The sequence below is a fragment of the Camelina sativa genome, chromosome 13 (assembly GCF_000633955.1).
Source record: "Camelina sativa cultivar DH55 chromosome 13, Cs, whole genome shotgun sequence".
Classification (NCBI taxonomy): Eukaryota; Viridiplantae; Streptophyta; class Magnoliopsida; order Brassicales; family Brassicaceae; genus Camelina; species Camelina sativa.
The window spans coordinates 4,489,696-4,504,100 of record NC_025697.1 but is presented as its reverse complement, the minus strand read 5'-3'; the positions used below and the strand labels follow the sequence as shown (position 1 = coordinate 4,504,100).

The 14,405-nt window shown below is 34.4% G+C and overlaps 3 protein-coding genes across 4 annotated transcripts; all 3 read right to left on the bottom strand.

The window, feature by feature from the left end:
- Window positions 1,595-4,724, bottom strand: LOC104735121 (homeobox protein knotted-1-like 4). Of its 2 annotated transcripts, none has more exons than XM_010454845.2 (6): window positions 3,940-4,724; window positions 3,258-3,378; window positions 2,906-3,090; window positions 2,416-2,547; window positions 2,101-2,237; window positions 1,595-1,923 (listed from the first exon to the last, which is right to left on the bottom strand). In XM_010454845.2, the coding sequence occupies exons 1-6, from the start codon at window positions 4,516-4,518 to the stop codon at window positions 1,920-1,922; spliced, it is 1,158 nt and encodes a 385-aa protein (XP_010453147.1). In that variant the 5' UTR covers window positions 4,519-4,724; the 3' UTR covers window positions 1,595-1,919. The 2 variants fall into 2 exon arrangements, with proteins under 2 accessions (XP_010453147.1, XP_010453146.1); XM_010454844.2 differs by having other exon boundaries at window positions 1,595-1,931; window positions 3,940-4,722.
- On the bottom strand, window positions 10,516-12,048 carry LOC104735120 (myb-related protein 330-like). The gene is made up of 3 exons (XM_010454843.1): window positions 11,681-12,048; window positions 11,460-11,586; window positions 10,516-11,331 (listed from the first exon to the last, which is right to left on the bottom strand). Exons 1-3 carry the CDS (start codon window positions 12,046-12,048, stop codon window positions 10,516-10,518), a joined length of 1,311 nt encoding a protein of 436 aa, XP_010453145.1.
- LOC104735118 (trafficking protein particle complex II-specific subunit 120 homolog) lies at window positions 13,364-14,399 on the bottom strand. The gene is made up of 2 exons (XM_010454841.1): window positions 13,988-14,399; window positions 13,364-13,878 (listed from the first exon to the last, which is right to left on the bottom strand). Exons 1-2 carry the CDS (start codon window positions 14,238-14,240, stop codon window positions 13,655-13,657), a joined length of 477 nt encoding a protein of 158 aa, XP_010453143.1. The 5' UTR covers window positions 14,241-14,399; the 3' UTR covers window positions 13,364-13,654.

The window sequence follows — 14,405 nt, the reverse complement described above, 5'->3', positions numbered from 1 at the left end:
ATATAGATGCCATCAAAGTTATATACTATAAAAAAGAGGGTTATATACTTATATACTATATTTGAAATCGTGACGTCCTCAACTTATATACTAGAATTGTTATCGTACCTAGATAAAATTAGTCATCGCATTTCAAAATATATATAATATTTGGAGAAGTATGTAATGTGATCATTCGACCGTTATTTCCTCGTACATGTGTTCGGGAAGGGCTTCTTCTCTCACATATATTTTAAGTTTTTTTTTCAGAAATTAAACACCAGGCAGGCGAATCTATAATATATGTACCAATGATTATCTTAATATACTTATATGAAAGTATCAGAAATTATATTCCTTATACATTGGCTAACGTGTAACATAACGAAGCGCATGATAATAAACTATAGAGAGAATATTATTGAACTTCTTTGTCGTCCTCTCTGTTTTATTCTCTATAATATATATCCTCTCCAATTACCCACTAACACTTTTTATTTGTACTTTTTTTGTGTTTTCTGCGTCACTTTCAGATAACGAATCTTTGATATCTTCAGCAATAGTGGGTTATTATCCATAATGACAAAAAAAAAAAGAGAGAAGAAGAAGAAGCAATGCAATTGTTTCGTCGCTGCTGCCACATAACGGATAACACAGAGCTAGCTGTCTTTTATGATTGGGCCAGCCAGCTATATATAAGCGCTCCTCTCATATGACTGTCATGTAAGTAGAGGACAAGACCAATCAGGAAACCCCACAACGTTCAGAATGCCGTGTCATGCAATCTTATTCCGCTGACAAGAGTCTCTCTCAACTCTCACCACTCGTCCATCTATCTCTATGGAAAATTATAATTGAAGCAAAACCAAACCATTAAGATTATATATATATTGGTTCATATATAGTAGCCTCACATATATAAGATCATGAACAATGCAAAATTGATTTGAATTTTGTTTCTTATTAGTTACAAATAATCTGAAATTTGGATTGTTCATGATCTTAGATGGCTATGGACCAAAATTAGTGGTTTTTGCTAATGTTTTTGTTATTTCACCACCTTGATTAAATAAGTAAAAAAGAGACTTAATTGTATATGTAGTATGGATGGAGAACCCTACGTCCCTACCCAAATTAAAAAAAGTATGGATCGTTATCGTTCAAAATCCATATAGGCCATAGCACTTGTTACTTAACAAGAATAAAAAGTGCTAATAGTGTCCTACAGCATATCGTCAAAATCTAAATGACGTCCTTAGAGACAAGAGGACAACGTATGAAACGTCGGCGTTTTTCAGATGAACTAGTTTTGTAAACCCTGCAAGGTACGTAGAGGGGGACGACGAGGCCCATAATGGAAAATGAAGAAGATGGGCCAAAATGGGAAAACTGATCATAATGTTTTAGTAATTTTGACAACAGCAGAGAACATCTCATTCGGTCGTTTTTGCCGACGACCTTTGCAGCTCCGAATGCAATAACACGGAGTTTGGCCGTATCATATTTTGGTATTAGGGTTAACAAATAATGTAACATAATAAATACGTGGTTCAACTCACAAAACAAATTAAGGAAACCCCTGAGAACATCACTTAAGAAAAATTACCCATCAGGCTATATAACGGCCAATGATTGCACAAATGCTAAAGAGAAAACTCCATGTTATTCACAAGAATATATATATGATGATGGATTGGTGGTGGAGATTGCAGTGACGATCTTATCAGAAATTCCATCTAAAATTTCATATTACAAATCGTGCTTTTGGGTTCTGCGTGTTCTCTAATAATTATGAAATATGGAAGTCATACCATGTAATGGCACAAAAGTTACGTTCTACGTTTGTTTTGTGTAAGAATTTTTTGTCTTCATGTCTCCAACTTTCTATCAAGCTATCCATGCAAGCTTCAAAGTGACATCAACGCTCTCTTCCGCTATTTTCACCTGCATTGCTTCATAAAGATAACTCTCCAAATTTAGTCTAACAATACCTAAACAAGCTAAACTTTGTCACACCTAACATATATATTTCAAATATTGTATCTTGTCGTCGTTTGCTATTATATTGTCTAATCTTGAATAAAATAACTCTTTCTACAAAGTTTTGTTCGTGTGAAGTACCTTCTGCGTTTGTTCTTTGAGACGGTAGAAGAAGATGGATTGCTATGCCAATTCCTTTTTCTTTGATTGATGAACCAATTGTTTATCTGTTTGAGCTGCAAACCCGTCTCTTGCACCAACCTCGCCTTGTCTTCCTCCTGCCAAAAGTTGTCTCATTCGTTGAAAACTTAATATAGGAAAATTGAGAAGGCAAGTGAAGTCGTGAAAATGATGTAGTACAAGATTTGTGGGAGAGAATTACTAGAGAACCTTTACGCGTGTTCATGTGAGTGGTTGAAAAGAAAAAAGAAAAAAGGTAAAAAAGAGTGAACTCACAGTAGGGTAAGGCCACTTAGAATGAGATTGCCACCATGATTTGAGAACAGAGGTGGTGTCTCCTGGTAATTTTCCAGCCCTTCTCTTTCTCAGTATCTCCTCTCTTATGTCTACAATTTTCTCCTTGTAACCCTTTTCACAAAAATATCGTTCTATATCGTTAGATCAAGCTAACTATAGGTGAACCACAAAAATTTGATGCATATATAAGTGTCGAGGGTACGTAAATGTTGTAAACTGACTAGCTCATCAAACAAGCTTTCTTGGCACAAAAGTGATAAAAATGTATATATTGATCGTCTTTGAGAAGATCAGAAATACAGGTTTGCAAGTTCTTGATTGATTGGACTGAACTAACAGAAGCATCTTTTGTTTGGGCTAAAATTATAAAGAAGCATGAAGGATACGCTATAATTGGTCTTATGGGGAAATCTAACTTTATAGACCAAACAATGTATAAAGGATGGAGATAGTATATATCGGTAGTTACCTGTTTGAGTTCATGTTTGAGTTCTTGTCTGACTCGTTCCATCAAAGATCTTTCACTCTCAGTAGGAACCAGTGGACCAAACCCTAGCCCATCTAAGCTTCCATCAAACAAATGAGCATCACTCTCAACTTGCTCATCTTCATCCTCAGACATTGTTGCTCCTGTGCCTTCACCAGGAGACACTCCTGTCTCACGCCCAACAAAAAAATGTTAAATCCTTAAGAAATCAGGACCATAAAACAGCATTGAGATTAGAAAGCAAAGTACTTTACTAACTGGTGTCTTTGTGCAAGAGTTAATTATCATTACAGCTAAATGCAAATTAATGTTAAACTCTTACGATAAAACTAACCTGTAAAGCTTTGAAGAGACTGCTCAATCTCCCAACAAGCCATAACAGCTTCCATTGCATGAACACGAACATGCTGTTGCAATTGTTCTTTGAAAGAGCACAGCAACAGTACATAATGCGTCTGCACAAAACATGGAATTATCTATCTTTCAGACAACAGATACAAACACGTCCATCAATAGTTTGATAAGATGGAATACAAACAGAAAATTACAAACTACTTTTTGTCAGATGAGTGTATATATATAGAAGTATATAACTACAATAATTAAAATTGCTCAATATGTGTCACTTATATAATATATACACTCAGCAAATCTATCTCAAAAATCAAAATAAAAATGTCAATTTTTAACTGCATATTTAACTAATATCACAAGTTTAGACTGATGAACTATCCAACCCACTGATCATGTGTGTCGGTGTGCAAAGTACAAATCTTATACAAAATCTAATTTCTACTTACTTCTACGATTTAGTTATTAACAAATCTTGAAAACAAATGAAGAAACTTTCAATTTGTCAAACCTTGTTAACACTATAAGCTAAAAGACGAAAATAAATTATTTGATTTTGTTTTCCCAAAAAAATCGAAAAAATAAGAAAGGGGAATAAAATAGGGAATAACGAAAAATAAATGAAATTAAAAGATGAAGTGAGAAGGAAAGAGAAGTTAAGTTACCATGAAGTGGTCAAGCTCTTTGTCATCGCCGGGAAGGAGTCCTTGAGCGGTGTCTAGGGTTGAGTACTTAGCCACGACGTTTTGTGACTGAGCAAGCTGTGCGTCGATCCTCGGAAGCTGATCAACCGGCGTGGCGATCCTCAAGCACGCCACGTGTGCCGACAAAAGCTGCTCGTATAGCGGATGAGACAGTACCTCCGCCTTGTGCTTCGCATTCTGCCACCTCTCAGCCTCTTTCTTCTCACCGATCATCGACTCCTCTCCGCCGGTGGTGACGTCTTCTACGACGTCACCTGAACCTGTTGCGTTGTTGTTGGCGCCGGTGCCGCCGCCGCGTTGGAGGAAGGATGAGGATCGGGAGAGCCATTGGTTAGCGGCGGCGGAAGAAGGAGAATCGGAGCTTGTAGCTGCGGCGGTCTGGAGGTTGAGAAAATTGTTATCGGAGCGGAGGAGCCAGTTAGGCGGTGCGGATTCGTGGAAATGTTGTTGTTGCTGCTGCTGCGACGGCGGAGGAGGATGAGGCTGGTGTTGTTGTTGTTGGTCGGTGAAGTGATTGAAGTGGTTGTTATGAAACGCCATCGTTTTCGTCTGAATTTGATAGTATTTGAATCTTTTTTTTTTGTTTGTTTTGGAGAGGGAAAGATGAAAGAAGAGAGAATTAATGGTTATTAGTCTTCGATGTTTCTCTGATAAATCAATCCATATATTTTACAGAAACTTTCTTCTTCATAGAAAAAGAAAGAAAATGATACAGTATAAGGGTTTTTTTAGATGTGTATGTGTGTTGAACGTTTGAATTTTATATATCAGTTACCAGCTTACACCAAAAAGACAATTTATTCCTATATTTTATTCTTCTTTGTTTTTTTTTTTTTTTAATATATTATAGAGTACCAAATTATTGGTGATAATTATAAAAATGAGATTAGACCTAATTAACTAATCCTACGACGATAAAATGTTTTATCGTTTTAGAAAATAAAAGGTAGAGGTTGACGGCAAAAGAATGATACGATACGAGTTACGAAGTGACAGTAAAAGAAAAAGAAATAGCTGCACCACTTTTATCTTCATAATACATTTTTCCTCGTAGCTTAGTTTTTTTTTTTTTTTTTTGGGGTCACTCACTACTTTAGAAAGTTAATAATGAAAGATAGAAAATTTATATGTTATGTTTGATCTTTGTATTTCCCAAATTTTTGGGGTCCAAGATTACGCATATTGTAGTTGTTGATACAAATAAAAAAAAAGGATTACGAGTAATTAAACAAATTTTTTTTTGTTTTATATATTGAGAAAAAAAAAATGAGTAAGCGAATAGGAAAAAAAGAAATGCAAGGAGGGAGGGGGACCATTAATAATGACGTCACTACCCAGCACTTTCAAAAAAAATATCAGAGGACACGTGTCGTGATAGTCCTTCCCACAATCGTGGTCCCTGAAAAATTGGCATGCGATCAGATAACGAAATCTAACCGTACAAATTAAATAAAATCCAACATTATTATTTTGTAATAGAAGAAAATAACCATTTTGTACGTTAAAAAAAAAAAGCTAAATAATTCACAACACATTGGCTTGGCGACCCGAGAAAAAAAAACACATCTTCAAAATTTAGAGATATGGGGTGGGGGTCGGGGACCAATTTCAAAAACTTGACTTCTCTAAGCTCGTAATTGATGTCTAATCGAAAGTACGACAAATTTATCACAATAACATATTAGAATATTGGGAAGTTTTGTTATGAACTCTCATGAGTCATGACTTCTTCTAAAAAATTATTATACATACATGAAAATCAAATATCTCACTTCACATACAACATAGTATATATTTGGCTATATATATAAAATATATATATATATATATATTTGCATGATCCAGACTTATAAAGGAAAGCTTTTTTCATAGTGCAAACGACCTCTTTCCTAACCGTTCTAATTATAGCTCCCATCACTTGGACTTGTCGTATAAAACCTATCTATATATACAGCCAACAACACACTCCTCTCTCTCTACCTTGTTTATTTTAAATTCCACCCACTCATGTTTTTAATTCATCCTCCGTCTACGTGATAATAAAAAAGATTCAAATGTCGTTTTCCGAAAGGTTCATTTTTTGGAAAAAGTATATTAAACGGTAAAAATGGCGTTTATATGAAAGTTGTAACCAGTGGACATATAACAGTTCTTTTTTTCTTCATAAAATACAGTGATGAGTGTTTTTATTGAAGGTTTGGTAGCCATCGACTGCATCCAAGATTTATTAGATAGATTTTTGTAACCTTTTATTTTTCTATTGCGTGCGTGAGAGAGGATGATATGAGAGTAAACGACAAAGTTGAATCCATATCAAAATATCCAAACAGTAAGGTGAGTGATGAATAAAGAAGTAAAGACATGTGTCGAGAAAACTTCCGGTGTGATAAGGTCTACATTTCGTGTCGAATCATCTAACACATGATTGGACAAAAGAGGGTCACATTAACGATCACATTCGTCAATTTCACAACAACTCTTGTCGTCCCCACACTCTTTTGTACGAGAGAAACGAAGACGGAGTGCCCTACGGTCCACGGCTCAACTAATCTACTCCTTAAATATTGTATTCTTTTCTCTTGATGAAATATGCTATATGCAATATATAAACAAGCACTTGCAATACAATGCGCCAAGTTGATTGTATTGACCAGTAAACCTTGAACTTGGATATGCATTGTGTAGGACCTGCAATAAACCGGATAAGAAAATTGCAGCCAGAGCCTTTTTTTTTTTTTGGGTCATATATTGTATGTAGTTCCACATTGAACTTTTGTACCTCGAGATGACTGATTGAACGACAACGTAACCACCAATTACTTAGTTTTCTACGTTTAGATAAACAAGCCTAAAAGTGTTTGTTTGAAATTGGATTTGGACATACTTAATCATATTTTTTGTCTCGGACCGAGCTAAGAGTATAGGGTGGTACAGAGAATCTTATCAGCGACTTTTGCTATCCATATTAGCGACATAAACAAAAATAATCAAATAATCAGAGTAAATGACATTTGGGATTGTTAAAAAAAAAAAATGTTTAGTTGTTTACAGGTTTTGTTTTAGTTTGTAACAAAAATCAAATGTCTAACACAAATCAAAATGACAATTGGGGTTGTTAACACTAATATATAGTTGTGTCCAATGGATTTTGTAAATTATTTACTATGAAAATTAATATGGAACTTATATGTAATCTTATACTAATATATTGCGCGATATCATTAACCTTATGGATGTGTGAGATGAATAATGATTGTATTTGATTGCTGGTGACATGTCAAGTTCTATCACCATTTAATTATATTTATCGAACACAAGACAAAAACAATATCATCTCAGCAAAATATAGATTAATTGGATATCATATTTTATATTCCGAAGATCGGCATGGCAGATTTGAAGAAGAAACTAAAAAAAATGACGTTTCATAGTTTGCTAAAAGTCTTAAACTGGCGAGATGTTTGTGAAACAGTGAATATTCTAATACGTACTAGGATGATGCTTATAATAATGATGCTTTATTATCTTGTTAATTTGTTTTGTTGTATACACTTGGCTTGTGATAGATGAAGATTAGAAGAAACCTAACAATATAGACAACATACACATCAAAACATTATGAGTTAAAGAAAGCATAAATACTTTATTATATTATAAAGAAAGAGTAGAGGAAGAACATAGGAAGCTTTTTGTCAGGTTTGTGGATTGAAAATGATGGAACGTAAAGGATGTTTTTTCTCCATCTTTCACTTTGTTTTGTAACGATGCCAAAGTTGTTCCTCCAGTGACTTACTTTTTATTTATATAATTATTATTCGTGATACACATTATAGCATCTTAGAGTATCTCTAATACTTACTAAAATTCTTTTTGTTTGAGAACATTATTTGAAACAGGATACTCTTATTCGGGTGCATATCTTAAGAAATATAAGCATTTGAGAAGGAAACAATTTACGAGTCACATATTAGACGTGCACTTTTGATCAGGTTTGTGCAAATTCACTAAGAGGCCAGCAAAATTACCAGAAGGATTTATCTAAATCCGGTAGATGAATAGTAATGACTAATGAGAAGCATTAAGTTTTTTTTTTTTTTTTTGGAATTTGTTCACGCTCGCAACAAAAAAGCCACCGAGGTCTCATTGACTATACGTGTGTGGCTTTTATTCATTGCCTAAAAGTATACGTCGATCACGACAAGATAATTGTTATCACACTAGAGCGACGTTGTTGTGTTGTTGTGTCGTGAACATTGTTGAAAAAGTCTCTGGTTCTTCTTCTTACTCAGTTAGTTCTTTGGTTTTGGTGAAGACGTTGTTGTGTCGTGACCATTACCTATTGTGCCAAAAGAATAGTGTTATGATTGGTGGAAAATGTAATATACCTTTTTACATAAAAACATTATTTTATATTTTTAAAATTTTTTTGATATTTAATTTTTACATAAGAACCAGTTTTTATCCTTCATTTTTGGACAAATAAAAGATGTATCAGCACTAATATTTCCAAAAATTTGATATCTAATTTTGGAAATTTAGGATAATTCATGTATAAACACTAATCTAATACAGATATTGATATTGTTGGATTTATAACTAATTTAACATTGTCATATATATATATATATATATATATATATATATATATTCAATATCTCTTGTATAATCACTTATCTGTAATCCAATATGAATCAGTTGTTGAATATTTGTTTACCTCATTAGATATCTAAACGGAGTTGTGTTCAACTTAACATTCAGAACTGTGCCACAAATAATTCACTACATTGTTGATCAAATAATGTTACAAATGTGTCCCCATCCAACCTTTTCCGTGTAGAGCTTTTTATAAGATGTATAAGCCAATTTGTGTAGTCTTATAAGCTTTTTATCTTATTATATCCTTTTGAATTGTACATTAGCGAGATGCAGACGTGAGGATATGGCCATATTCACGTTTTCGTAGAATATTGACGATGAAACGTCGAACTTTTGTGGTTTTATATATAGCATATAACTTTTAAGAAAAATAAAACATAATCTAGTAAAAGTTTAGTAATAATGTTTTTGGTCGAGAAATATGCATTAAACGAATTTGAGTTTGGGCGATGATACAGTAGTACAATAATCTCTTGGTCAAATGTAGTAGTATTGGTTGAATAATAATCTATAGTAACATAAAAACATCTCATATGTCTTTGCTAATATAAGGGAGTGGCGTATTTGTTGGCCTCTCTTCTAAAACCACAAAGTTAGGCTTTGTCCACTTCCAAAATTGGACCACAGACATCAATAAAGAAAAGAAAAAAAGAAGAAGCATTTTTCAATGAAATTAAATTCTTGCAATGGACCACTTCTACACTCTTCTCTGCTTTCATCTTCAATGCTTCTGTTGTGTTGTCCATATCTCTCCACATTGTTTGCTTACTTTTGGTTATGCATTTGACATCTATTTGGGAATCTTAGGCCAATCTGAAGTAGCTAGCATCTCTTGTTTTTCTCTTTTCTCTTATTTTCTGGTTTCATTATTCTTGGAATCCAATGTGGCGTAGATGAATTGCTTTATGACTATGGTATTAGTTGACTAGTAATGGATTTTTTTTTTATAAAAAAATAGAAAATAAGCTACGAAGTTCAAGCAAGTTAATCGACCTAAGCTGATCCTGATAAGGTGCGACAAAATCAAGGTTACTTTACCACATTTCAACACCTAAAATCATTGAATCAATGAGTGGACGAAATATTTGTGATGTACTAAGCTATTTATGGTCCATATTCACCTTATGGGCCGCTCTATTTGCCACGGCCCACGTCAATTCCTCCAAAATTACACACATATATATGTGGCATATGGGAATTTTTTTGCATAATATACGTAAAAGTGATGTGATCAGACATAATCATTTTTTCCCAGCTAGACTAACAACCATTCATTACATAAGCTCTAATTTTAATTAACTTGTACAGTAGTAGTAATTACTTAAACCATTTATTACTCTGATTTTTAATTAGCTATCTAACGACTGTTACGATCTCAACATAATATTTCCTTTCAAAACTGAAAGGCAATAAACACATTATTTTTTACTTAAAATGATATTTTTTATTTTTAAAAAGTGCCATATAGGGGAAAATTAAACGTAATATGAAAGTTGTTCTTGTGACTCATAATTTACAATGAAGAGTTATATAACGTATTTGTAACGTTCATATGACCTTACCCTTTCAAGTATTGTCATTAAAGACCACGTTTTGAATGAAAACTTTGGCCAATGTGAGAATCAACTTCACCTTAAACCGTAAAAACGAACCAAACGAAAAGCATGCATAACTTAACATGAGACCATTCAGAAAATAGATTAACACAAAAGTAGAAGAAAAAAACGATTACCAACTATATATAAGTTTCTTTTATTCTGATTAAAAAAGCATAAACATGTAAAGAAGAAAATATTATGAAAATAATAAAATCAAATCAAAAAGAAGGGAATGATCAATATGAGATGATCTCATGACATTACATGGTCATAACTCATATAGCTAGAACAATGGGAACCAAATGTTATTAGTACCACCTGTAGTAGAAGAACCAGAGAGCATCTCTATCAGATCCATTTCTCTTCTTTCGCCAGTGGAGTTAGCTTGTGGCACAAACAACTCGTTTTCAGCGGCATGCTCACTGTTGTTGGTAGACATAAAAGAAAGAGAAGAAGACGACGCCGAACCGTCCAACAAATCAGATAAGTAGATGTCAGATGCGAGGTGGGAAGTAATGGCAGGTTCTGCTATGACCATTGTTCCAAGCTGATTTCCAACAATATTGTTGTGCAAACTAGGTTTAGGGTTAGGGTTCTTGAACATGAAACCAGACGAAGAAGACTGGGTTATCTCATCAGAACCTTGGCTCAAATCCATGTGCTCGAGAGAAACTGGGTGGTTCGCAAATATATTTCTCAGGAAAACAAGCTCTTCGTCATAAGGATCATCCAAGAGCGACGATGTAGAGTCTCCGTCATCAAGATTCGAAGTAGAAAGAACATTCTTACCACCAGTTGTGATGATGTTCACCCCATTGTCCTTATCATTATTCTCGATGCTTTTAATATAGTCTTCGAGAATGCATGGCCTTTTAGCGGATGGAGAGAGATCATCGATGTCGCTGCTGTTACTATCCACGTTTCTCGAACGCTTGTGTTTTCGTTTTGAGTTTTGACGTCGTTTCGTAGCATTCCAATGGTTCTTGATCGAGTTTTCAGTTCGTCCTTGTATGAGTTTAGCGATCTCTGCCCACTTATTCCCTATTCGGGTGTGTGCTTCCACAAAAACTCTCTCTTCTTCTTCACTCCAACTATCTTTCTAGAAAACAAAACCAACAAATATTTACATTTTGGACTAAGTGTTTGTTTATCAAGAAAAATATATATTTATTTTCATATACCCAAGAATTTCATAGAAACTTTGTTAGAGTACAGATCTATTAAAACCTTAATATCAGGACGGAGATGATTATGCCATCTCTCACGACATTGCTTGCCTGCTCTTCCCTCAAATTTCTCCGAGATAATTGCCCATTTCCTATCTCCATGTTGCTTCACCAACTTTATCAACTTCCTATAATATATGGATGCAACCACAGAGAATCATAGGCATATATACAAGCTCGCATGAAGTAGTACGAAAAATTACATACAATACACATATATACCTGTCTTCTTCGGCTGTCCATTGGCCTTTGATCAGATTCTTGTATGGTCGCTTCTTGCAAGTAGTACTCTTTTGATAATCTCTAGTAGTTGCACCTTTAACGATCATTTCTCCAATAACGTTTCGGTTTCCGCTGTTAACGGCCAAGTTTTTCCCCTTCCTCGGACCAAACATCATCATGTTCTCTTTATTGTCCTTTCTAGTCTCAATCGCCCTTGCCGTCTTCAAAATCGGTCGGTCTATAGAACGCTCTTGTGTCTTGAAACACAAGGTACCGCTCTTTTGGCTGTTCAAGAATCTCTCCACCGCTGTCAAAGGCGGTGCAGCGCAGTGGGCGAGGCTCTTCTCTTGTATTCTCTGGTCTTCCATGAAACAAAAAGAAGAAGAAAAGTTTAGTGTAGAATGGGGAGGAGAGAGCTAAGAGCACAAAGGAGGGATATAATTAAGCTGGTAATAAGGAATATGAGAATTTAATGAGAGGCAAGTAAAATGCACACTAATTACCAATTGAATTCCATTAATTATTTTGACTATTTAGTATTAACAAAAAAGAGTATAACCTTATATTTAGTAAAAAATAGTCATCCATATTTTTAATTTATAGAAATATATCAATTAAACATAGAAAAATTAGTATTACATATATTTCAGAATTAAGATGACACAAAAATAAAGAAGACTGTAAATTAGTAAAGATTCTTGCTCGGCCATTAGCTCATGTATGATGCAGACTGTAAAACCTTCTTTCAATATAACTGACGAATATGAAGGAAATAATGTATTACAAGAACTATATTATAGGTTTATAACGAGCTTGGTCGCTTTCCCACAAATTCACGATAACTAAAATGTAGCTGAGGAGTAACTAGTAAGAAAATAGGGAATAATTATTATTTTGCTTTATGTATCTTGTTAAAGTGGTGGGAATAACTAGTGAGTTAATCTCATAGGGTAATTGTTGAAATAATTTTTTAAAATTTTGTTTAAAAAAATCTGTAACCGACGAGTGGTAAATGAAAAGACCATCAATTATAAATTTATATATGTAATTAATTAGTTAGTTGACTACAATTATTTGAAAGGATAAAATTTAGGAGAAGTCTAAGCCTACCCAATAAAATCTAGCAATATTCGAATAATTTCTAAAGTATTAACAATTTATATATAAAAGAATTCATTTATTTACATAAAGGAATCGCTATTAACATATTATCAGTATGTAGTAAGCAGTACTTCACTAAATTTATTCATAACCTCAGGAAAGCATGTTACAACAACAAAATGAAACCAAATTCGATTCTCTCCTTCAATTAAGCCCCTAACAAACAAAAAAAATTTGCATAGTAATTCAGATAGAAAAACGCAGTAGAAAAAGGTCACTATGACAATCCTCTTTGAAAACCGCTGGTTTGATGTTGGTATCAGATGTTTCAGCCAAAGAAACTTTTTTGTGCCACCATAATAATCTGAAAAAAAATATATATAACAATCCTAAATTTTATTTTTAAAGATAAATAATAGTATGAATTTCTAATTTATTGCATAATCCGTAAGGCCATTTAGATGTTAAAGAAAAAAATGCATTACAAATATACGAGCTTAGGAGAATTTAAGTGTCTATTTCAATAAATGGTAATTTATTTGTAGAGGTGGAAGTTATGGCCAATTGTTATGGGGAGTATAATGGTATAATCGTTCTTTTATCATTAAAAACTGAACTTACTGAGCGGAGTACAAACAATTTACTTTGAGAAGAAAGGTCTCAGAACTGAGGCCATAAAATTCCAAAAAGAAAAAAAGCCATACAGAATATGCATGATGATCATATGATGCTCCAAGGCAAAAAAAAAAGAGACACAGAAACACACACACAAGCATATGATATATAAGACCCATTACTTGAACCAGAACTTTAATTGATTCTCGTGAACTCAACAAACATAGTAAAATCCAGATTTGGATGGGTAAAAACGGATCACAGTGCGCCTCCAACAACACGGACATGAAATGGCGGTCCACGACAAAAGATGGGTTCGTTTGAAGATGCGGTTCGTGCTCTTGCTCTGAGTACATTGTTAGCGTCTTCAATTACAGCTGCTGCTACCATCGTGTACTCTCCTGGAACAAGGAAGTAGAGTGAGAAACAGTGTCTTGCTTCTTGCAGCGGCGCAACTTCCATTGAGATTCCACTAAGAGCACCTGACAAAAGAAGTCACGGACATGTATAAGCCCACCTTCTACACACGGCTATAATGGCCGCAAAAATCTATGTCACACAATTGTTATTACTTAACGACAGGGATTTTACCAGCCCAGAGGACAGTGGCATCAGCTCCTTCAGTGCAGTTCTGTCCAGCTACGTCCCTGCAAGTAACACTTAGATTCAACTTGATAGCTTCGCTTGTGTTATTACGAACCAGAACCTCCATAGGAGTGACTTCATGTGACAGAACAGATCCCGTTGGAAATGGAGACTGAGCCTTTGTCTCAGAGTCCGTCTCCAGACTGTTTCTGACCAGTCTGAAACCAAATGTTAGCGGATCTGGGAGCAAAACATCCATCACTGTTGTCTGGAGAGCTGTCTGAATTGCATCCTTGATGTCCAGTTCTCCTGAGCTGTTCCTTCCCGATTGCCACCGGACTTTTATTTTAGAAATGAGATTCTTGATCAATGTGTTTATCTCAGCTTTCGTGTTCTTCTCTGAGAAGCTCAGATTTCTACTACT